The sequence below is a fragment of the Boleophthalmus pectinirostris genome, unplaced genomic scaffold (assembly GCF_026225935.1).
Source record: "Boleophthalmus pectinirostris isolate CB_2022bp ecotype Guang Dong unplaced genomic scaffold, ASM2622593v1 HiC_scaffold_16, whole genome shotgun sequence".
Lineage (NCBI taxonomy): Eukaryota > Metazoa > Chordata > Actinopteri > Gobiiformes > Gobiidae > Boleophthalmus > Boleophthalmus pectinirostris.
This window is the reverse complement of record NW_026571095.1, coordinates 9,711,762-9,737,023: the sequence shown is the minus strand read 5'-3', so window position 1 is coordinate 9,737,023 and position 25,262 is coordinate 9,711,762. Positions and strand designations below refer to the sequence as shown.

The window sequence follows — 25,262 nt, the reverse complement described above, 5'->3', positions numbered from 1 at the left end:
TAGTTAGATTTTTCTCCTGTTTAGGATAATTCTGCCACATTATAACTCCCCATTGTGATGTCATACAGCATCCTGCACGAGTCCATTACAGCACCACACCCGCCTGTTAATCCATGATTATATCCAGTGTTGGGAAGGTGACTTTTAAAATGTATTCCCTTACTGATTACAGATTACATACCCCAAAATGTAGTTTGTAACGTAATCTATTAAATTACTTAAAGTGAGTAACGTAATCTGAATACTTTGGATTACTTGATTTGCTGTAGAGAAGCAAAGACCAGAATATCTTCACTTAAGATGTTTTGTCTGCTAAAAGAAACTGAAAAGCCCAGACTTTACTTAACCATATTAAAAATATTATTGATAGAAGGAGACACGGTCTGCGCAGCCTGGTTTAGTCCTGTTAAATCCTGTTTTAGACCTGGTTTAGACCTGGTTTAGTCCTAGTTTAGTACAGTTTTAGACCTGGTTTCGACCTGGTTTAGTCCTAGTTTAGTCCTGATTTAGATCTGGTTTAGACCTGGATTAGATGTGTTTAGACCTGCTTTTAGACCTGGTGTTAGTCCTGGTTTAGACCTGGTTTAGACCTGGTTTAGATGTGGTTTAGACCTGGTTTTAGTCCTGGTTTAGACCTGGTTTAGACCTGGTTTAGATGTGGTTTAGACCTGGTTTTAGTCCTGGTTTAATCCTGGTTTAGTCCTGGTTTAGACCTAATTTACACCTGGTTTAGACCTGGTTTAATGTCTGGAAATGAGTGGAATTACCAAACAAACAAACAAACAAAAAAGAAAAGAAAAGGGAATAGCCCAAAATGTAAAAACAGGAAAATACCGTTGTGTAATCCATTTATTTCAACCAAGTAACTGTAATCCAATTACCACACATTGAAACAGTAACTGTAACTGAATACAGTTACTCATAATCTGTACTCTGATTATGTAACTCCGGTACATGTAATCTGTTACTCCCCAACACTGATTATATCTAAATTAAATCCACACTCATTCGGACCCGTTGACATTCCACCCATTTTATTACAGGCCTGTGCCCGTGATAAATCGGGGTCAGCCCATTAGTCCGACAGCCTAATAGTCTAGGACTAAACCAGGACTAAACCAGGACAGAATTTAGGTTGTGCCATCATGCGGATTATAAATATGTACATGCCGCTACTGCAGAGCCAATCTTTGCAGTAATGCTGGGAGTTTATGCATGCACAGGGTGACCAGATGTCCTTATTTACCCGGGACAGTCACAGTTTTGAGCCCTGTGTCCCCTGTCCCAGCAAATTTATACAAGAAATGTTCCAGATGTCCCTATTTTTTGACCAATTTGATCTAAACCAGGACAACATCAGGACTAAACCAGGACTAAAATAGGACACATACAGTCTTTCACTACTATATTTTTCAAACTATAAGGCATACCAGATTATAAGGCGCAATATCAGTAATGTTGATTTCTCTCATTTATTTTCATACATAAGGTGCACTGGATTATAATGCACATTATGCGAAATAAACCATTGGCAGATCGTGGCGTAACACACCTGGTATTGCCTCCCTGTCTTGGTGAATGTGCTTTACTCCGCGAGGCTCCTGACTACAGTAGCCGTAATGCTCTGACAATCCATCAAACGGTGCAGCTTCATAGTAGAGCCCGGCTCCCGCGAGACCCGACGCAAAACAGTGCAGCATGGGACACATTTTGAAAGCTAATTGCGGGCACGGGCGGGAGCTTGAATGTGGGATGATAAACTACAGTCCCGCAAACTAAATATGAATGTAAAGTAAAATATACAAATGACTAATGTATGTCTATCATGCATCATTTGTGCTGGATATTTTATTTGGCATGAATAGAAACATTTTAAGCAGCCTAAACTTGAGGATGTGGTCTAATCTCACGCGAATTTAGACAATTTCTTTCCACATTCTTTGCGGGTGCGGGTGGGAGCCTGACTGAAAATTCTGTCCCGCACAGATCTCTATTTCATAGTTTACCAAAGTCATACTAAAATATTTTGACAGAGCGCCATGTACAACATAAAATCGGTCTGAGGTCAGTAAGCACAACCAGAATTATACCAGATTATGAGGCACACTGTTGATTTTTGAGAAAATTAAAGCATTTTAAGTGCACCTTATAGTCCAAAAAATACGGTAATCAGATTCTCGCCAACAAAAAGAGGAGCATACATTTTCATTTGTTCAACCAAAATACACAAAACCATGTTTGCTAATGACAATAAAGCAAAAAATAATGTGGTCCTCTTTTCACAATTTTATTTATACCAACAGTCCCAACCGCGGTGTGTCCCAGTTTAGAATATTGAAAATGTAGTCACCCTATGCATGCATGCCGACGGAAGAATGTTCAGCAATTAACGTCGTCAAATGTACCCACCATATTGTACTTGACATCGGTGACAATTTATGTGTAGTTGAATTTTTCCCATGTTTAGGATAATTCCACCACATTAGAACTCCCCGGGGACTAACAGATCTTGACTGTTGAGCAGTATACGCGCACATGACCTGCATAGTGAAGAGGAGGGGTCAGAGCGGGTTTCGTAATTACGTTGTGTGCATTGAGGCAGGCTTTCTGCATGAAAGTGTCTGGGGAACAATAGAATGGTGTTTAATTGGAGTGGAGCTAAAGCTAACGCCAATATCTCCTGCAATTCAGAGCACTTTTCTGTCAGTGACATTTAGCGCTAGGTAAAGTGTATGCTAACAGGGGTTATTCATGCCTTTTGGAGGACGGGGAGACGGTGAAATGCGAGCCCATAAATTGTCATTATTAGTAGCCATAGGTTTAAGGGTGTTTTCATGTGGGGGATGAGAGCAGTATTTTATGGCAGGTTTTATAAGTATCGTAAATCTGGGAGTTATTGCGTTTATTGTAACTACAGCATGTGTCAAGTCATAGTCCAGTAATCCTACATCAGAGAAGGGGAAAATTATTACAACAGCATGTTAAAAGTCCTATATTATGCTAAACTGACTATTGTGAGCTTTAAATTGACGTATTTTTTGGACTATAAGGCGCGCCAGATTATAAAAGCGCAATATCAATAATGTTGAATTCTCTTGTCTATTTTCATACATAAGGCGCAGCGGGTTATAAGGCGCATTAAGCGAAACAAACGGACGACACTTGAGACTGATCCCTTAGCCCAGGCGTTCACAATCCATTGGCAGATGTAATTCAGCCGGTGTTGCTTCCCTGTCTTTCTGGGTGGACAATTTAAGTTTGTTTTTCTATTTCCTATGAGGAGGACTCGAATATACCTTGAGTAATAATGTGTTTATAGAAATGAAATTTAAAACCACATGGCTAATTTGCATAAACTATAAGTGCTGAAAAAAACTGCTCGTTCCTTGTGCACTGATGCGCTCATCTTCTGTCAGATTAAGGACCGTAAATTGAGCTTTACTCCGCAAGGCTCTTGACTACAGTAGCTGTAATGCTCCGACTTTACCAAAGTCGTACTACAACATTTTGGCAGATTTCTGAGCGCCGTATACCACATAAAATTGGTTCGAGGTGAGTAAGCACAACCAGAATTAATACATAAGGCACACCGGATTATAAGGCACATTGTCGATTTTTGAGAAAACTAAAGGATTTCAAAATGCACCTTATAGTCCAAAAAATACGGTATGATTATAAAGTTACCCCATCACAAACATAACTGGAGTTGTGTTTTGTTTCATTCGCATATGTTTGAGTAATGCTGCTTTATAAGGATGTCTACTTCTCCAAAGCTGAAAAGGCTCTTTTCCACTTTGTGATGTCATGAATTGAAAAGCAAAATTTTTTTTGGTAGAGATTGGCAATTCCAGTTGTGAAATGTTCCAAATGATTCTCGTGAAGGTATGTGGAGTCTAACATCACAGTCGAGCACTTCCTGGATCACCACATGACATCATAAGGTGGTACAAAGTATTTTCTGTTTGAGAGCTGCATTGTGTTTGTGTGTTAAACGTGTGAATGAAACAAAACACAACTCCAGGTCTGTTTTTGATGAGGAAACAACATTATAACATAGATGAGAAAACAGTAATATGGCCCTTTTAAGCAATGAGGAAAATATTAAGCTTGAAATAAAGAGAATTGTGGCTTGTGCTATATGTATATATATATATATATATATATATATATATATATATATATATATATATATATATATATATATATATATATATATATATATATATATATATATATATATATAGAATGTGGGAGCAAATTATTGTCAGTCTGTGTCACCAGATGTCAACTCTGTGACTAACTGGCCATTACCCATAATGCACCATTACCTCAGGTCTAAGCAGAGGAAACTATATGTATAAATAAGATGGAGTAGAGTCTGCTTGAAATAAATCATGCCAGATTATTCAGAATATGAACTGGACCCTGTTTTTGAAATAAAAATGTTTCAGCTCCCATCTAGAAGTCATTCTTGATTTGAAATTGAAAATTGCCTCTTTATTTTAAAAACTGTCCAGATGAAACCGAATGAGGGATAAGACCATCCCAAAATAAGAACATTTCCCTGCTGCTTGGTAAATGTAGTGTAGTTGTTTTATGGTTTATCAATTCTGATTTCTCCAGTTTCAGTTTTTGGAAATATTTACTACTGATACTTTCCAATGACATCACTCTGGAAGTATATGTATATATATATAATGACAGTTAATATGGTGATACAATGCACACACTAACAAACATTGCCAAAAAGCTTAAAGAAAACTCAAGAAAAAATACAAAACTGATTTAAACAAAACATTTTCAGGAACCTGTGATCAATACTTTTTTTCAACTTTTTTTTAAGGTGTTTTAGATCAGTATGCGAGTTAAAATGTGCAAATTCTAACATGGTCCATAGGTGTAATAGCTACACTACTTATACTGTATCAGACAGTCTCACCCCGTATAGCTCAGTTGCAACCTACATAAACGTGTTTTAATGAGTACTTAGTGTTTTATTTACCTCTCCGTTTACTGCTCCTCCAAATCCTTAAGGGACAAATGAAGTGCCACATTGGCTAATTGATTATACTGTACAGTCCTGGCTCCCACCTCAACAATAAACAGCAACAAACAATTAGATGCTCCGATTCACTGGGTGGTTTGCACTCATGCGTTCCCAAGGCGTTTCCAAGTCAGATTTAAAAAGAACCAAAAAAAGGAGGATTAATGAGCTAGCAAAAATGAACTCCTAATAAGGTGCGCATATTGGATTTTTGAATTGAAAAGAGGGAGCGTGTTCGTTCTAGCTGAGTTTTTTCTTGTGCAGGCAGACCTTGAGTAAAAGACCTTGTTTTATCAGAAACTACACCAGTACAACACAGTACACCACACTTACTTTAAATGGACTATTGACATTTGGCAAACTTCACACTCTCAAACTTCTGTATGGTTTACGTTTATTCAGAGAAGCACATGCGTTGTTTTTGGCTTGGCTCTGTTAACTGTGAATACTGTGATTTCCTGAGACATGATTTTAATAATAAAAATAAATAAATACATCTAAAATCATAGTGTAGTATAAAGTGCAAAACACATGGTAAAATGTCTGACCTTTTATGTTTGAGTTTGTCTTAAAAGGGCTTCTTATTTGCTTGCCTCATCAGTTTTTCTTCAAAAGGCAAAGACACATCTCAAAAAATATATTTTCTACTCAGGGCCTGTTTACATGAAAACGCATGTGGTTAAAAACAACAAAATGTTTAATCGGAGGTGCCTTTCATTTAGACGGTGACGGTGTTCTTGGGGCTTAAAAACACAAAAATCGGAAAATACCCTCCATAGTTGAAAAGTTGGCGTTTCCGTCTACACTGCTCAAGATGCAAAACTCTGGTCAGATCTGCTCACGTTGCGTACGCGTTTACGTCACATACATCACCACCTAGCGTCACCACCTAGATGCCTAGCATGCATCCCCAAAAATGCTCGTCAAAACGCGGAATAAAAAGTGAAGACGCGACGCCACTTTTGCATCTTCTGTTCAGACCGTCATCATATAAACGTAGCCCCAGATTAAAAATCCTTTTTTGTAGTTTTTCTAAATGTATACAGAAACATTGTTGGTGCTTCCAAAATTGTAAGATGGAACAGAGAACCACAGAAATTGACAGCTTCACACCCCAAGGAATGTTGATGACATCGACTGCACAGTAGCAATATCTTCACATGCTTTTGATATGCACAGTTGGAGCTGCGTGTGAGTGATTCCATGTCATTAAGAGTTCTCCATATTTATTTTTTACCTCTAAGAAACAATGAGCTAAAATGTTGGTTTTGCACAGATTTACAGAGAAAAGTACAATTAACTTTGTGGAAAACACCCACGCGCACACAGTGAGTACGTGCATGGAATCAAGTCTCTAGTTCACTTCAGCTACATTCAGCTAAATTGACATAAATAAATGGAAAGGAGCTCCATTTCACAATCACAATTCACAGACACTGGTGTAGCTGTAGCTGTAGCAGTCTGGGCTGTCACGTCTGGAACACTCTGGTGCTCAGTGTGAGGGGAGGGCTTCAGGTCAGAAGTGGGTGCTGGGTCAAAGAGCTCACAGGCCTCTGCTGCTGTAGATCTGGACTAATATAAACAGGTCTTTGGGGAAGCTGTGGAATCGTATTAGTTTTGAGTATTTTTGTGCTTATTCATCCCTTTTAAAAATTCCTACTGTTTATGCTTGGAGGGGCCACGGCAGTTGAACAGCAGTTTTCTCATCCTGTGTGATGGACATTTATACTGTGGAAAGATTTCCCTCAAGACCCCCAGAGGAAAATCGATAAATTAAAATAGTGATTAGTTTATCTTTTAGAAACACATTTGGTCTTGTAACTAAAACTCATTTGGATTGGTAGTTAAAAACAGTGTTAGAAAGACTCTTCAATGTAAACACTTGTGTTCCCTTTTGCTTGCTGATCTTGTCAGGAAGTGACAAATGCCTGTGAATTTGGATGCAAATGAGATCAAGCACATCTGGCGACACCTCAGTAGGAGTCGTCATCTTCTCAGTGTGTCCTCTGGTCATCTCAGGCTATATAAACTTGGTGCTTTGTAACATTCGGGTCAAATACAGTAGGGAAATACTGCTGGGGAGGAGAGGCTGTTGGTCTGTGGCCAGGACAGGCCTAGGCCCTGTCCATATCTGCTGTAACAAGAATAAACCTTGGCCTGTGTTCCAAAACCTCATCTGGCTTCGCAAATGGATTAATTATTCATCATCGAGAGATATATAATTTTTTTTCCACAACAGGTGCAATATGTAACTTATTGGTTGGGGGTTCGTCACCTGCTTGTTTCTCTTGATATGTCTTTGCTCTGCCTGGAATAGTATTAAAAAGCTGTTCTTTACATTCATTTAGATATAGGTGGTTTTATAGCTGAAAAATACCTAGAAAAGCAGGCATTATGACTGTGAGTGGGGTTGCCTCTTCACAGATCTGACCTGTGACTTGGTCTGATTTGGTCTCCATGAAGATAGAAAGGTTCAGTACCATACTGTAAAACATTCCAGACAAAGTAATAACATCTCCCCAGCGAAACGCATTTTACAGGAATCCATGTATCATTCGTTCATTCATTTGTCAAAATAAAACCAAAAATAAGAAAATGAAAAAAACATAATTTTTTTCATTGTTTGTCTCCAAAACCAAAATGAAAAAACGGAAAACAATTCGATTCTATTCGAAATTTCGATTTTGTGTTTAAATGAATAATGGAAAAAAAACGAATAACGGGGCCGTTTCCCGTTTCCATGACTTAAACTGTGATGCCGGATAGAACCAGGACCAAGCCATGACTGAGTGTCGGGACGGGTCCGGAGATGCGCCCGCATAGACTATCAGGACCAGACTGGGACCAGACTGGGACTGAGACTAGGACTGAAACCGGTTTAGTCCTGATTTAGACCTGGTTTAGTTCTGGTTCATTCCTGATTCAGTCCAGGTTTAGTCCTGGTGTTGTCCTGGTATAGTCCTGTTTTAGTCCTGGGACCAGTCCTAGTTCAGTCCCGGTCTGGTCCCGGTCTGATTCTGGTCTCAGTCCTGATCACCCGAGAGTGTGATTCAATTTATTCAATTAAACACAAATTCTAAAACTGAAAGAACAAATTGTTAACCATTTTTTCATTTTGGTTTTGGAAACAAATAATGAAGGAAATTGTTGTTTTTTCATTTTCTTATTTTAGGCTTTATTTGATACACGGTTTGAAAAAGTTACACAATGTACCATTCACATAATTGGAAATGTGAGTGTTCCAAGTGGAGCGAGATTTGAACCTGCTATATAAATATATTCTATTGGAATATATTTAACAAGTTTCTTCACAAAAGTGGGCTGATATAGTTGAAGCTCTAGCTGTCCCTAAACCTATGTGTATGATACTGTGGGCACATTATGTAGGCAGGACTCAGTCTGTCTCCTAGCGATCATATCTATAAACAAATTAGGTGAGGAATGAGTCAGCTGTGAATCATATTCCTTTGTTTAGGTTTGGTTTTCCCTTCAGCTCTCCAATATAATTTAGTGCTTTAGTTATATGATGTACCCATTTCAGTTTTGTTTGTTGTGAGATAATGCCAGACTATATATTTGTTCCATGTTTATAGATTTCTGCTTGTAACCCCAGTTTCAGACGCCATTTTTTCTCATAATGAGTTTTTCACACTTTGAGCCAGATATTTCCACTTCAGCAGCTCCAACAAGCAGCAAAATTTTCCAGCGTTGTACTAATAATAATAGTCTGAAGGCTTTTAGTGGAGGATTTGTTGATATAATTTCCATGACCTGATTTATTGGCTGTTCTACTCCCAAGAAAACAAGATGGATTTTTTCGTAACAAAATCAAAAATGTGTTCAAAATCCTATCCAGTTGTCACGTAGTGTATTGCGTTTTCCTTAATCCAAGTTAGATAGTATTGATACTTTGTAGTGCCTTCAAGCTGGGGGTGTTCTACATGGATCTCTTGGCGGAGTGTTCAGCAATTACCATAGTGACACAATGCACACATTAGCGCAAAAAAAAAAAACCTCCAGAAAAAATACAAAATGGTTTTAAACAAAGCATTTAGGGGTTTGATTAAAAGAGTTTTGACTAAGTGAAAATCTGGCTTGTTACTGTAATAATATGTGAGAGGGAATTGTTTAATAGCACAAATCAGCTCACATGTTGTAGTTCCAATTAAGTCAGTTCTTTTTGGTCAGATTATGCTGAAATAACGCTGAATTAAAGACTACATTTACACTGAAACAAATCCGCGTGTCACCGTATCACTGTATCGGAAACGATCTGCGTCCAGACACGTCGTTTCTGTGTCCGCAAGCCTTCTCTATCCACACAGCTTTGAGCATATTTGTTTACATTTTAGAGAAACAAAACTTAAAGCCACATGGCAAATTTGCATTAATTTATTTATGTATTTATTTATTTGAGGCAGGGACAGCGCACAATTATTACATTAACCTTAAAAGGAGAGATGTATTGTACCAGGTTGTAGCACCAGTGCGAATTTCCACCTGTAGTCCCTGGGCACGTTCATTGACTGATTGTATTTAACTGACCTTAGCTATCAACTGTTCTTACTGCAGACCTATGTTGCATGTTTTGGGTTGATGGGGGAAACCGAAGTGCCCGGAGGAAACCCATCCAGACACAGGGAGAAACATGTAAACTCCACACAGAAAGGCCCAGTCGACCCGGGGATCGATAATGCATAAACCGAGCGCTCAAAAAATGATGCGGTTCAGCTTCTGTCGGACTAAAGGACACGACTCAGTGGAATATGAGTGTTCTTTCTGTGACAGAGGGGTGTTCTGCTGATGGTGAGTTTGTTCTGTGCTTCTATTGCGTTGGAGATGGTTCATATTAAACTTTTCAGAGATTATACGTCTGCAGGTCGTACACATAGGCCGCATATATGAATGGACATATATTCTAGCCTCTTAGCATTTTGGTGGTGAATTACTTCGCCGCACCAGATCGTTTTGTCTCTGGAACCATTATCTATCGGATTAGTGTGGACGAACACTGCACCCGCAACGAAAATGACTCGAATACGTACTAGTGCGGACGGGGCCAAAGACTCACAAAGCCTCCCAGGGAATGTTGATGACATCAGCTGCATAGTATCAATATTGCAAAATGTATCATTTCATATTCATCAAAAAAAAAAAAATCTGTATATTTAAAAATCCCATGTGCCGTAGTGTTGGGAGTTAATATAGTAATTCTATGAACAGTCATATTTCTGCTATGTAATACGCAGTAATGCTAAAAATATTAATCTCATGCTAATATCCTTTATGGGTCACTGGGCTGGAGCGTGTCCCAGATATTTTGGGGCATGAGGCTGCAAGTCCTGAATATGACCAGTTTAATATAGCACAGGCTAAACGTGGATTTAACTGCACAAGTCAACTAATCCACTCCCATTACAGGTGCACTTCATATGCTGCTACAAAAAGATGGTATTGCTCTATCTGGAATGTTCCACAGTGTTGCATTAAATTACCTATATATATGGAGACAAGCAGGGGATGCCACCAGGCCGAGTTACACGTCATATCCCACTCACAGAAGGAATGGTTTTCAAGTTGTTGTGTCAGATAAATACACCTGTAATTGTGTAAATGGAAGCTAGATAGATTTAATGCCATACTGAGGAACATTCTTGGCAAGGCAATAACATCGCCTTTGGGAAAAGTAAATGGCAGACACCCCACGATGCCCTCCCATGCTCACCTATAACTTATTCCATCCCCAGACAGTATGGACATTTGATGATCTGATAAAGAAACATTCAGGATGATAACAATTGTGCAAAACTTGTTACACTGCCTATAACCACTAGTGGAAGTCATGAGCGCTATTCACCTTGTGTCTTTACATTTGACCAAGATGTAACAGACCTAATTTGAACCACTAGATGGAGTCGTGAGCTAGAACCATAGACTGTATAAAGAAGTGGACGAAGCAAGTGTGACGTCGCAATGCCCACAGTTACAGGAGTGAATCTGGAGCCAGGGTTTATATTATGAATAGGATTTTTTTTTTTACAAATAGCGGGGAAAAAAAGGATCATGTAGAGTGGATTAATATGAACTTTTTAAGTCTATCACCCTGGCTGAAGTCACTGAGGTGTTTGGCAAGGCTTCTTGGCTGATAAGTCTTTGCAACATCGCGTGGCGGTCGGGGACAGTACCTCGGGACTGGCAAACCGGGGTGGTGGTGTCTCTGTATAAGAAGGGGGACCGGAGGGTGTGTTCCAACTACAGGGGAATCACACTCCTCAACTTCCCCGGTAAGGTCTATGCCAGGGTACTGGAGAGGAGAATCCGGCCGATAGTCGAACCTCGGATCCAGGAGGAGCAGTGTGGTTTTCATCCTGGTCGTAGAACAATGGACCAGCTCTACACTCTCCATTGGGTGCTCGAGAGTTTATGGAAGTTTGCCCAACTAGTCCACATATGCTTTGTGGATCAGGAGAAGGCATTTGACTGTGTCCCTAATGGTGTCCTGTGGGGGGTGCTACAGGAGTATGAGGTTCGAGGCTGTTTGCTAACGGCTGTCCAGTCCCTATATGACCGGAGCAGGAGCTGTGTTCGCATTGCCAGAAGTAAGTCAGACCTGTTCCCAGTGCATGTTGGACTCTGCCAGGGCTTAGTATTTATGGACAGAGTTTCTAGGTGCAGTCAGGGGCCGGAGAGGGGCCGGATTGGGGACCACAGGATCTCATCTCTGCTGTTTGTAGATGATGTATTCCTTAGTATCCAAATCAAGTTTTAAATTATAGTATCGTGATAACACTCAACCCTCGATACCATTCCGATACTGTGATCTTAGACAGTAGAATGTGGTTTTCAGTGTTCATTGGTAATACTCACTCTTATATTACCATGTGGCTTTATATTTGTGAAATCCTTCAGTGGTCCAGGTAGGTTCCATAGTGGTCCTTGGGTGTATACTAGTCTATGTGCTCTTATACTTGTTCTGACAGAGCTCAAAATCACTCCAAAACTATTCAGGAAACATTCATTTCTGTCCTGTCAATGTGACTTTTTTGTATCAATACCTGCTCAGAGAAGTATCTAGTTTCTATTCAGTTTTTTATCGATTAATATCAGATTTTTTAAACTTTCAACAACCCTAATTTAAATGATAGTCCAGATATAAATCACATATTACTCTAAGTGCCACCAATCCAAACAACAATTCACCCGATGATCAAACGTATATTTTGACCCTCACAATGTCTGAAAAATGATTGCTGTATTGTCACCGCTACCATTTGCCTGCTTCTGCCCGTTATGAGTCCTTTAACTGGTCCAAAATGACTGTTATTGCTGTTATTGTCAGTGAGCTCTAAATTTAGTGTCCACTTAAACTGATATTGATTTTGTTTTTCGCTTGAATTTGTTGTTGACGCACCTGTCTAACAGAAAAACACCCACTCCTCTCAGTCACAGAAGAGCCCTTTAAATATGGTGTTCAAAGCACATAAAATAAAGGCAGTATTAGCTGAAAACTGTGGGTATTTAAACAGAAAAAGGCTATCGGCATAGTCAATATTTTCTCTAATTGTATTCATAGAAATTATCCATTTATATGCAAATAAGCTGGAAATTAGGACTGTGAAAATGTGTTGGAAATGTTAAATATATTGAGCGCATTAATCAAAACAGGAAACTAAGCAGAATAGAGAAAGATACGAGCGGAATGCAGTAACTAGCTCTCGGTTAAGGGAAGTTTTGATAACGTGGGGTCAAGTATTACGCGTGAGTTTATGAGTTATAATAATTGTTTTTGTCAGGTTTAGATCAGTGGTTGGCTATTCTGTGTTTGAAGGAACTTGCAGAGGCCAGAGCAGAGGTTTTTTTTTTGTCACAGCAATGTTACAACAACTAGAATGCTAACAGCGCGCAAGCTTTCGTGGTTTGAAGATAATACAGTCGATGAAACAAAAATAGTTATTGCTGATTCACGAAATCTTTGGTTGATCATCATCAGTCCTTCGTCTCCCGCTTCCTGTCACACTGCAAACACGTCAGACCGGATTTTATCATTTCTTCTAGGCTACATGTGAAGAGTTTCAATACAGCTTTACTTTTACGCACCACGGAACTTAAGCTCCACACGTACTACCGCGCAATGGGAAGGACTCAGGCAACTTCATTCCCCGGCCCGTATTAACCAGGCTCCAGAGTCCATACTCCGCAGATAACTTTCTCTCTACCCGCAGAGCGACTGCGAGAGGAGTGGGAGTTTTGTCTTTTCCTCTCGCTCCTCAGATCAGAATGACTGGGAAAGTTCTGTGGCCCAAATCAAACTCTTGTCTGTGCGCACTGTGGCTCCTCTCTCGTTTAGTCAGATCATTAAAAAAGTCACACTTTGAGCCCATTTTTCTTTGATGTCGTCGCTCTGTTGCTCTGGCCTTCTCAGAGTCACAGCGAGCACAAAGCACATCTTAAACTTCAGGCCTGAGTTAGCTTTGGTCAGAGGCTTATTTCTGTCAAGGAACAAGTTGAGATGGAACTAGTTTCAGCTCAGGATTTCAGGATAAGCCTGGACTTGTTAAGTGACTTTGATGGAATACTCCCCCTAGTACTGAATATACAATAACAGAGTAACTGTTTATAGGCCTACACAACACTAGGCTCAATTTAATAGAAAACTAAACTAAACTAAACTAAACTGTATGCCATATATATAGTAGCGGCTCCAGCTCTTCATTAGTTTGGGGGTCCCTGGACTGAAACACATTGAAGAACTAGACTCAACTAGAGGAGAATGCAATATTATGTTTGGAGATTTGCTGATTAGTTCCTATTGTTTTACCTGTATCTTTGTATTTGTATTTATTTATTGAAGGGACAGTGCATATTAAAAGACAACATAATGCAAAAGAAAAAAAAATAACCATATATGTCGGACTATAACTGGCTCCGGAGTATAAGTCACACAAGCCAAAAAATGTGTAATGAAGAAGAAAACATATATAAGTCGCACCACACTATAAGTCACACTTTTTGGGGGAAATTTATTTGATAAAATCAGAGACCAGGAACCGACATTTCATCTCAAAAGGCAAGTTATAGTAATAACAATAGAACAGAGAACAACTGGCTGAATAGGCGTCTGGTATGTTAATGTAACATATGAACAGATAACTACAGCATAAACAACATAATATTACAAGTTTACCAAACTCTCCGTCTCACTCCAAATCACTAAATCCATTGAATTCTTCATCCTCAATGTTATTTCTGAGCAACTTCGCGACCTCCGGAGATAAACCATAGATCCATGAGGTAAACAGAGCACCACTTTCTTTTCTGTGTAGCTGTCATCAGACTCAGCATCAGTTCCAGTTAGAATTATTGTGGCATTTCTGAATCCCGACAGGATAATTTCGGTTGTCACTGAAGTCCAGGCTTTGTCGGTACATCCAGTGACTTCCAGGAAAGTTGCATGGCGGACCCTCCCGGTTGCCGTGAAGCTGTGTTCTCCATCCCCGCCTTCTGCCAGTCTCTCACAAGTTTGTCGCTCACTCCAGACGTTCTTTCTGCTGCTTGATTACCATTGAATACAGAACAGCGGCTTTTTCTGCAGGAGACATGCTAAGTGGAGGGCGAAGTGACAATGGTACAGGAGTAACAGGAGCAGCAGATACTGACACACAAGCCTAAAGTGCCCCTCTCAAGGCTGTCAGTGTGAAAACTTTAATATATAAGTCACACCGGAGTTAAGTCACAGAATCACCCAAACCATGAAAAAGTGTGATTTATAGTCCAAAAAAAAAACTACTTGTCAATATGCAGAATTGTAGCCAAAGCAAACTATTATATGTCTAATACACCTACTCTCTACCACACTTCGAATGAGACGAAAACTCAAACTTAACTTCCAGAATTACTAGTATTTTCACATATTTTGGAAGCTGCTGCATAATATCTGTAGTCTTATATTTTGTCATTTGTGTGTGGGTTGTATTGAATATGTGACTATAGCCACAGACATCAGCCCACACAATCTCTCCCTTCTCCATAACATAACATCATGACATTTCCTCTGCTGCTCCTCACCCTCTAAACCCACACACGGATTTTAAAGGGCCCGTATTACGCTGGAGTCGTGTTTTGTTTCATTCACTCATGTTTAAGTGAATTTTGAGCTTTGGAGATGCAGACAGACTAATAAACCAGGATTACTCAAACATGTGAACGAACCAGAACACAACTCCAGGCATGTTTCTGATGAGATAACAGCATTATAACAGCTTGGTTGGGGGTCTGTCGCCTGCTTGTTTTTATGGATATTCCATTGCTTCGCCTGGAATGTTCCACAGTATGACATTAAACAGCTTTACCTTACCATTTATTCAATTACAGGTGGCTCAAAAATACCTAGAAAACCATGCATTTTGAATGGGAGCAGGGTTGCCTCTCCACAGATCTGACCTGTAACTTGACCTAGTTTGGTCTCCATGGTGATAGAAAGGTTTAATGCCTGTGGTGGATACCTCTCCCACCACTCCACAGTGTTAGTATTATTTCATTTCATTTTCATTAAGTTAATTGCAGCACACATAGTTTAATTTAATTTCTTTATTTAGACTTATATTCTAATTTGGGTGCACACGTTTTAGTTAATACAAGTCTTGTTCTGGCCAGACAGAGGCCCCTTAACAGAGACCATCCACATCGAACAATTTAGTTAGTTAGGGTTAGGTTAAGTTTTGTCTAGTTTGTTTAAGGTCACTTTATGATCACTTATTATTTTCTGTATTATACTTATTTGCCTTCTTGTTACTTTGATTAAGTTAGTAGTTTTAGTTAATTATTTTGTGTAATTCCCCGCTCTTGTGTTCAGTTTGAGTCGGCCCTCATGTATTTAAAGGGCCCATCTCATGCAAAATAACTCTTTTCACATTGTATCTTCTGCACATATACAAGCACAATTTGGGTTTTGGAACATCCATTACACAATAGTTATGAAATCTTACTGATTTCTTGGAGACAGTCACAGACCAGGAACTATGAAAGGCCGACTATTGCTCATCCCCCTGCCCGTCCTGAGAAAGCACAGGCTCCGCCCTCCAAACGTGACATAGGCTCTGAGTGAGCCGCCCTTCCTCCGCCCATCTCAGGAGGGAGGGGGAGACAGACGTGCACCCTGATAGCGGTAGGAATAAACTTTTATTCATCATGGCGATACAGTGCGTTCAGCCTTATGTGTTGGACCCGGAATCGGACATTACTGATTGGTAAAGTATTAATAAACGCTAGTAAATAAATAACAATTAGATTATGCTGTCCCTTTTGGAATTGTCAGCCAATGCAGGGTGAAGGCGGAGGTGAGGGAGCGGTGGAGGGAGGCGGATGTGAAGCGCCTTTTGCTACGTCAAACGCGCCATAGGTGTATCTGGCCGCGTCATCGTTGTAGCAGGCTTTAGTTTGTCGTCATGTGGGAGGGTGGCAGAAATACGCTGTAACTTGTTAAAAAAACGCAGAATCAATCGAAAAACCACTTCGGCTACATATACAAGGCCCACATATCGCTCTTAGAAGGTAGAAAGCTCTGAAAAGTTGATTTTGCATGAGATGGGCCCTCTAAACAGCCCTATTCTTTGTCTAGTTTGGTTAGTTTTGTTTAAGTTATCCCAGTTGGAACCATCTTTTTGTTAATGATTTACCTAATCTGAGCCTTCATTAAATTCTTTTTTTTTTTTTTTACTTTATTCAATTCAAACTTCTTTTTATACCTTGTCTTTGCCTTTCTGTGTGGCCTATTACAATACCATACTGTGAAACATTCCATACAAAGCAATAACATCTTCATGGAGAAAGCATTTGACAGACACAATGTACCTTTAAAGCTCACAAGAGTCAGTTTTGCATATATAGTACCTTTAAGCTTGGGTCTTCATTTTGTCAAGGTCTTGTTGTAGTATATTACAGGTCTAGTCTAAATGAGGGAGGACGGATACCTGATCGTGGCCAGAACATTTTCATTTAAAGCTCCACTGCGCGCTCACTAGTTAGCTCAATACGCGCGGAGACAATGCATTTGTTTAAATAGATTTTTTAGGAACAGCTCGGGGACCTGCTGGAAATGACTATCCATCTCATTGGTTAATTTGCATGCACTGATTAAATGAAGGGTCCCTCAACAGTTCCATTTCACAGGATAACTAGAGCACGCTAGAATTAATACTTTATCATAGTGTACCCGCTGTAGCCATTTCATCTATTTAAGTTTGTTTCGGAATGGATTGTACTGAGAATATTAGGTTTCTAGAGACAGATTTGTAACCAAACTTAAAATGGTAGGCTATGGGTCAGTGCTGCTCTCAATAGATGAGTTATGTACTTGACTCCAATTAGTTTTAGCACACAAAAGGCTTGCATTTTGAAATATCTTCTAGTTGGCGGTTAGCGGCTCCCTCCAGTTTCCCCAGGGCGCTCCATTACCACTCTGCACAATAGGCTAATCATCCAGCTAGTTACTCAAGACCCAAAACCCCCACTTACTTCTCCTGTCAAGCACAACTGTAAGAATAGGCCAACAGCAGCAAAAACACACATTTTATATCTTAACATTAAAGATTTTATCTTACGCAAAATTGACATGTTTGAGTCAGAGGCGGCGCTACCATTAGGCAACAGTAGACGCCACCTAGAGCCCCTGAACCTGACACGGCCCCCAACCAACTGCCCTTAGTGCTACTACAGGGTATCTCCAGGTTTGACTACCCCAAATTTAAGACCTTTTTAAGACCACTTAAAGGTTGTATAGAGGATTTTTTTAAGGGAAGAGAAATACAGCGACAGTCCTCGTGCCTGCGTGACACCACCTTCCTCCTCCACAGCTCCCTCATTAGAAACATCTCCTCCCGCCTCTTTACTTTAGAAATCACGCTTGTTTCCAGCCAGTGCGCGTTCAGAATTACCGTTGAAGTGACCTGTCTACAAATAATTTATCGACCGACGCGTCAGTTTTTAGTCCCTTTGTCTGCTTCGGTCGCGCCATCGCTGGAAGGAATCTCCAAGAATCACCTCAGTTTATCTTCGCTCCTTTTCCCCTTCTCTTCGTCTTTCAGCGACCTCAAAAACGGACTTTCTTTTGCGGCGAACCGGTCGTGGATTCTCGTCGGCCGTCGCGACAAACTTTGTGCGAAATGTGAGGAAGTGACAATTTGAAAAAGCCTCTAAGAACCGCTGCGTAAACCACGTAATCCCTGCGCGCCGACGAGTCAGTTACACTAGAAACGTAGGGAGTTTGATTGACAACCTAACAGCCAATAGAAAAAGAGGCAGCCTCGTTTTCTATTGGATGGTGTTTATCTGGCCTCACTACGTTCACAGTTGATAGATTTTCATTCTTTTTTTTTTTTTGGTCATCATAATTACAAAGCTGCGTCTCTCTAATGGTATTTTAACCTTTCATTGACAATCTGAAACTGAAAAAAAATCCTCCATAAATCCTTTAAATGAAAATTAAGACCAACATTGCACCCATTATGCAGGCGAAAAACACCAGATCCAATTCTAATAATGATCATTACTCATTGCTTTAAATAAAAAAAAAAAAAAAAAACTTTAATAAAATCTCATTCAGAACTCATTTATAGTAGGATGCATTGCTTGTAAAATGGCCAAAAAATCATTTATAACATTCTAACAAGACAAATTAAGTATTGTTTGCGCATACTCCAAATTAGACGTTCATTCACGTTACAGTGATTTGACGTTGTTGTTTTTTTTCTGTCCCTCCATTTAACATTGCACTGCAGCCCAACTGAGTACACAAAAAAATAGGCTAATGAAATTTAAGACCTTTGTGAAAAAAATAAGACTTGGACAACATAATTTAAGACTTTTTAAGGCCTTAATTTAGGAACATGAAATGTAAGACCTTTTTAAGACTTTTAAGACCCCCTGACTACCCTGTACTAATTGCCGAGACCTCAGAGCAATTTGATTTTCTCTCAATATGATAATAAATGAGAGTAGTTTACTTTTGAACAAGAAACACTATCAAAATTGTATCTGATTTCGCTTTCATGTTAGAATGAACTCGTCATCTTGATCCTGATTTGAACATAATCATAGCACAATTATTATTATCCCAGTACAATAAGAGACTCCACCACATTCAGTACATTTAAAACTATCTGAAATGATGGCTTAAGAGAAACCAAATTGGTAACCATTTATTTTATGCTCCTATGTAAATGTCAGTGTTGTAGGTCATGATTGTGTCTCATTGTGCTGTTTCTTCTTCTATGTCTGTCTATTGTGTCATCATTTTGTTCTGGGGCCGTACCAACCTATTTCGATCGTCTCATGTCATATAAACCCCAAAAATAACAATAAGTTCTATCTGTGCAGAGAAACACAAATCTATTACAGTCTTTTTAAATTGATGAACTCTTTCTTTTACAAAATATTATAATATTATGAACAACCTCTCTCAACACAAAGTTTTAACCTGACTTGTATGTAAACAGGAATAAGTCAGTTGTAAAATCCTGCAGGCTCCACTTTTCTCAGACATTTTGTTGAAGGGTAGTAGTAGTCGTCCTTTAAGAGCGTTTGGAAAGAGACTCTTCATTTGTGCTGCTCTAGTGGGAGGGGCCACGTACAGAGACACTGGAGACCAAATTACCAATATTTTAATAGAAAGTGAGTAGAAAATCACAAGATTAAAGTCTTGGATGTCAGGCCGTTGTTTGAATGTGGTCTATTGTGTGACGCGTCTGATGTTCTTATGTCTCTGTCTCTCTGACCTGTCAGGGAGTACAGATGAAAAGTAGTCTTCGGGCTAATTCTGACGTGTTCACAAGTATATGTTTGTGAATGTGCATTGTCCCTTTTAAATAAAGAAAACTAAACAAAAAACAAAAAACTAATCATATGTAATAGATGTAAACAAAAATGTAATTGTACCAGCAAACAATAAAACTACTTTCAGTTCTGGTTATCTAGTAGGCGACCTAACTAATAAGACAAGATTCCAATCCACCATAATTCAAATAGAGATGTGCATGTCTCAAGAACAATGGAGAAAAACAGACAATAAATATATTAACAAACAAACAAATAAAAAAAAAAGCAGTGCATTATAATGAAGACCCCAAACTCAAGTTCACCCAGGGCCCCCAAATTCCTAACTCCACCACTGGTTTGAGTAACCCTTTGTGATTACTTTGTCTACATTTCCAAAGCTAAAAATGCACTGTTCTACCTTGTGATGTCATGAAGCAGTAGTTTTCAAGTTAACAGCTGCCTTTTACTTTTAGTTCAGTAGAGATTGGCAATTCCAGGGCTGAAAAAATCCAAATGATTCTAGAGAAAGTGTATGGAGTTTAAAAAAACAAAACTATATATGCAGGGTTTGTGTGTTAAATGTGTATGTTTTTCACAAAGCTCACACGAATCCACTTTATGTAATACAGGACCTTTAATCTTTTGTCACTTCTCCAAGACCTGGTGGAGAGGCAGCAGTCCAAGTGGAGATGCCAAGACTTCCCCCTCCCGAGACACTTCCCCCGCTTCTCCTCGTTTAGGCGATAATGAGCTAAATCTTTTGTACCTAAATGAACACACCGTGAAATGGCTCTGGTATCACTCAGACTGAAAACAATGTCTTTAGGGACAATGACCAATTCTGACCAATTATCGCAAATGGATTTTTCATGTTTGGAAGAGGAAGTTTTTCTATTGTAGCCGATTGCTCTTGGAATAATTGTGTATGTTCTGAGGCAGTTTAATTTGAGCCCATTGATTCCATCTTTTCAAAGTCCAGCTCCAATCCTCCGAGGCCAGATTAGTTCTCTGTATAAATTAGAAAAAGTATAGAACAGTCGGCCTGAACACAAATCCACTGCATTAGAACTCACTGGCTCTTTTCTGATGCTACATAAACTATTGTTTCTGTCTAAATTATTCCAATGCCATTAGGTAATCTTGTATTGTTCTAATTTGAAAGGGACATATTATGCCAAATCTACTTCTATGAGCTCTTAAAGGTCATATGTTACACAAAGTTGACTCTTGTGACCTTTAAGCCATGTTATAATGTTGTTATGACATCAAAAACATACCTGGAGTTGTGTTTTGTTTCATTCACACATTTATTTTTAGTCTGTCTACATCTTCAAAGCTCAAAATGCTCTGTTCCACCTTGTGATGTCATGAAACAGTAGTTGTCAAGTTAACAGCCTTACCTTTTACCAGAGGTGTAGTGGGTGTGGTACGTGGGGGTACACCGTTCACCCACTTTTCCCATCGTGAGATATATATAAAACAAAATAAAAATCTATATAAAATAGCTTACAATTTAAATGTCAAACCGGAGCTACTGGTTATGGTGAAAACAAATTGCATAGGTTCATGATATCTCCTGTACTGTCCTATAGTGACCTGCCACATGAGGGACCAGGACTGAACCAGGACTAAAACAGAACTAAACCAGGTCTAAGCCAGGTCTGGACAATCCCGGAGGTGCACCCATGTAGACTGTCGGGTGACCGCAAGCGGAAGGATCGGCGCAGAGCTTCGCGCCCCATGGGGCTAAGCGCATTGCCCGATCATGTTTTGTGGACATTCTGCTCCGCGGGTTCGGGGTTCTCTCTGTTGCTCTCAAGTTCAAGATTAGTCCTGGTTTAGTCCTAGTTTAGATCTGGTTTAGAATTGGTTTAGACCTGGTTTAGTCCTGATTTATTCCTGGTTCACTTCTGGTTTAGACCTGGTTTAGACCTGGTTTATTCCTGGTTCAGTCCTGGTTTAGTCCTCCTGGTTCAGTCCTGGTTTAGTCCTGGTTTATTCCTGGTTCAGTCCTGGTTTAGTCCTGATTTATTCCTGGTTCACTTCTGGTTTAGACCTGGTTTAGACCTGGTTTATTCCTGGTTCAGTCCTGGTTTAGTCCTCCTGGTTCAGTCCTGGTTCATGTGATTATGAACAACGTTAATGTTACTAACCTGATTCTGCATCATTTTGAGTTAAAAAAAACATCAAATATTATGTCACGTAAAAAATCCCCACTACAACACTGCCTTTTACCTTAAATTCAGTAGAGATTGGTAAATCCAGGGGTGAAATCATCCAAATGATTCTTGTATGATTCGAGTGCTTTTCAGTTTGAAAGAAGAATTCATCCTAAATAGGCCTGTGCAGGGTTTGTGTGTTAAACATGGATGAATGAAATAAAACACAACTCCAGGTGTGTTTTTGATGAGGAAACATGGAAATATTATAACATAAACCAGAAAAAAGCATAATATGGACCCTTTAAGCAGTCAATAATTCTTAATAATCATAAAATAATTAAAAGTTGCTCCATCATGATTTTAATGTTTTTATTTTGTTCCACAGGTGAAGAAGATAAACCGAAACTTTCCAGTCAACCAGCAGGTAGGAGCCTCAGCGCACCCCCACTGTTACTTACATTTAAGTTTTTTTGTTTTTTTTTTATTCCAAACACGACTTTCTCATCCTCATCTCAGCTGAATATAACACGCTCCGGCAGTTTGTCAGAAAAAGGACCCCTATTACCGACTATTGCAACACAAGTCTGCTGTTTGCATCACTTCACTCCATCCAGCGAGGAACGTTAGCGTAATAAGTTATGTCAGGCTAAACATCACTTCTCTTTTGTGGCCCTTTCATTTGCCCGAGAACACAGAAGTAAGTTAACATGACAATTTATCCACGGAAATTTAAGCGAATGAGAAATATGTCCCCAATCTTTCACTCCCTTATTCCCTCAATGAGCTTCTAAACCAAGAAACTGTGATGAAGAGTTGTAATGCAATGTTTTCTGAGAATTGCAGTAGTAATGTAGGATCTTTATTCTATTGTGCTGGTCTAACTTTTGATGAATTTTCACTGACATTGGTTTATGTGTTGGCAGATCATCTATATGGGCTGGGTGGATGAGAAGGAACAGGACTCCGTGCAAGATCGAATGTATTCACCGAAATTCCTTGCTCTGAGGGGATCTTCACTATTCAAGTTCACGGCGCCTCCGGTAAGTTCATTCAAACGTTATTTTATGAATGAAATTGGATAAATTGATGTTTTGCAGTCTGATATGTTTTAAGATAGTTTGTAAGCTCAAGAAAAAATACTAAATGGATTGAAACAACACATTTTCAGGAGCCTGTGATCAATACAAGCATTCATGGTCCTGTTTAGGTGTTTGATTTTACACAAAAAGGTGAGTGACGACCATATTTTTCAGACTATAAGTCGCTCCAGAGTATAAGTCACATCAGCCAAAAAATGCATAATGAAGAAGAAAAAACATATATAAGTCACACCGACTATAAGTTTCACTTTTTGGGGGACACTTATTTTATAAAATCAGAGACCAGGAACAGACATTTCATCTCAAAAGGCAAGTTATAGTAATAACAGAATAGAGAACAACAGGCTGAATAGGCGTCTGGTATGTTAATGTAACATATGAACAGATAAACTAGAGCATAAACAACAGAACATTACAAGTTTACCAAACTCTCCATCTCACTCCAAATCATTAAATCCACAGAATTCTTCACTTTCTGTGTCATTTCTGAGCAACTCCACCACCTCCAGAGGTAAACGGAGCACCACTTCCTCTTCTGTGTAGCTGTTGTCAGACTCAGCATCAGTTAGAATTATTCTGGCATTTCTGAATCCCGACAGGATAATTTCGGTTGTCACTGAAGTTCAGGCTTTGTCGATTCATCCAGTCACTTCCAGGAAAGTTGCATAGCGGACCCTCCCAGTTGCCGTGAAGCTGTGTTCTCCATCCACGCTTTCCGCCAGTCCCTCACAAGTTTCTTGCTCACTCCAACCTTTTTTCCTGCTGCTCGATTACTGTTTTCGCCTGAATACTTCACTACTTGCAGCAGGACAGTGGCTTTTTCTGCAGGAGACATGCGCAGGCTGTTAACGGAACATGAACAGTTCTTCAGATAACTACAGCATAAAAAATAGAACAGAACACGTTTACCAAGTCTCCATCTCACTCCAAATCACTAAATCCATTCAATTCTTCATCCTCAGTGTCACTTCTGAGCAACTCTGCGACCTCCAGAGGTAAACAGAGCACCGCTTCCTCTTCTGTGCAACTGTCGTCAGATTCAGCATCAGTTCCAGTTAGAATTATTTCAGCCTTTCTGAATCCACACAGGATGGTTTCGTTGTCTTTATGTTTTTGTTTAAAATTAAAATTTTCAGTGGTACAGAAGTTATAGTGCGATCGACTGACATGATACCAGACAGGACAGCTGCTCTTTCTGCAAGAGACATGCGCAATAGAGCAAAGTGAGAGTAATACAGGAGTAATAGTAGTAGCAGATACTGACACACAAGACTAGAGCGCCCTCTGTCAGTATGAAAATTTTAATCTATAAGTAGCACCGGAGTATAAATTGCAGGACCATCCAAACCATGAAAAAAGGTGCAACCTATAGTCTGAAAAATACGGTTACTAAAAACTGTTGCTTCAATTTTCTTTGAGAAGGACTTGTTCATAACAGCACAAATCATCTCACATGTTGTACTTCAGTTCTTTATGATCACAGTCTTTAAACAAAGCATAGATTAAAATGTAAGCTGAATAACAGAGCTTCAGACAGAGCAGTGCCTCCTTTTAGCTTCAACTCCTCAGGGAATGTCGATGAGTTCAGCTACAAAGTATCGTGGGAGAAGTGGTGGGCAATGTGTCAAAAAAAATTAATAAATAATGCCATTTTCTTTCATTTTACTATTGGAAAAGAAAATCAATTTGAAAGGACGCAATTAGCAACTCACAAAGGACACCATTTTTGAAGAACTGTAATTTCCTCCACAAATGACACACTATCCTGAATCCTATTCTGCCTAAAAACTGCTGTCCCTGTAGTTTAAATCTGTGCAAACATGTTCCAAAAATACATGCTTGATTTAGTTTGTCAGTTCATTATTCAGTCTTTTTGGCAATTCTCCTTGACGTGCTAAAATGTGAAACCCTATTATTAAAACATGCACATAATCATTCATAAAAATACTAGAATGTGTTCGCTTTTCCAAACAGCACATAATATAGGACCTCTTAGTTTGGAGGCAAGAGCACAAAGTAAGAAGAGAAGATGGAGGAGCTGGCAGAGCTTCGAAGGTAATAACAACAGAGGGACAGCTGATGTCAGATAGTCTCTTTGGGAGATAAAGTCAGACAAGTCAGATTAGAAGGGTTTATTTAAAGAAA

General features: G+C 39.3%; 1 protein-coding gene across 1 annotated transcript in view; it reads left to right on the top strand.

The window, feature by feature from the left end:
• The window catches only part of sntg1 (syntrophin, gamma 1), a 187,396-nt gene that overhangs the window by 125,277 nt on the left and 36,857 nt on the right, over positions 1 to 25,262 (top strand). Inside the window, exons 12-13 of the mRNA XM_055151904.1 lie at positions 22,403 to 22,441; positions 22,941 to 23,057. Coding sequence (XP_055007879.1) covers positions 22,403 to 22,441; positions 22,941 to 23,057 — 156 coding nt within the window. The remainder of the gene's footprint in view (positions 1 to 22,402; positions 22,442 to 22,940; positions 23,058 to 25,262) is intronic.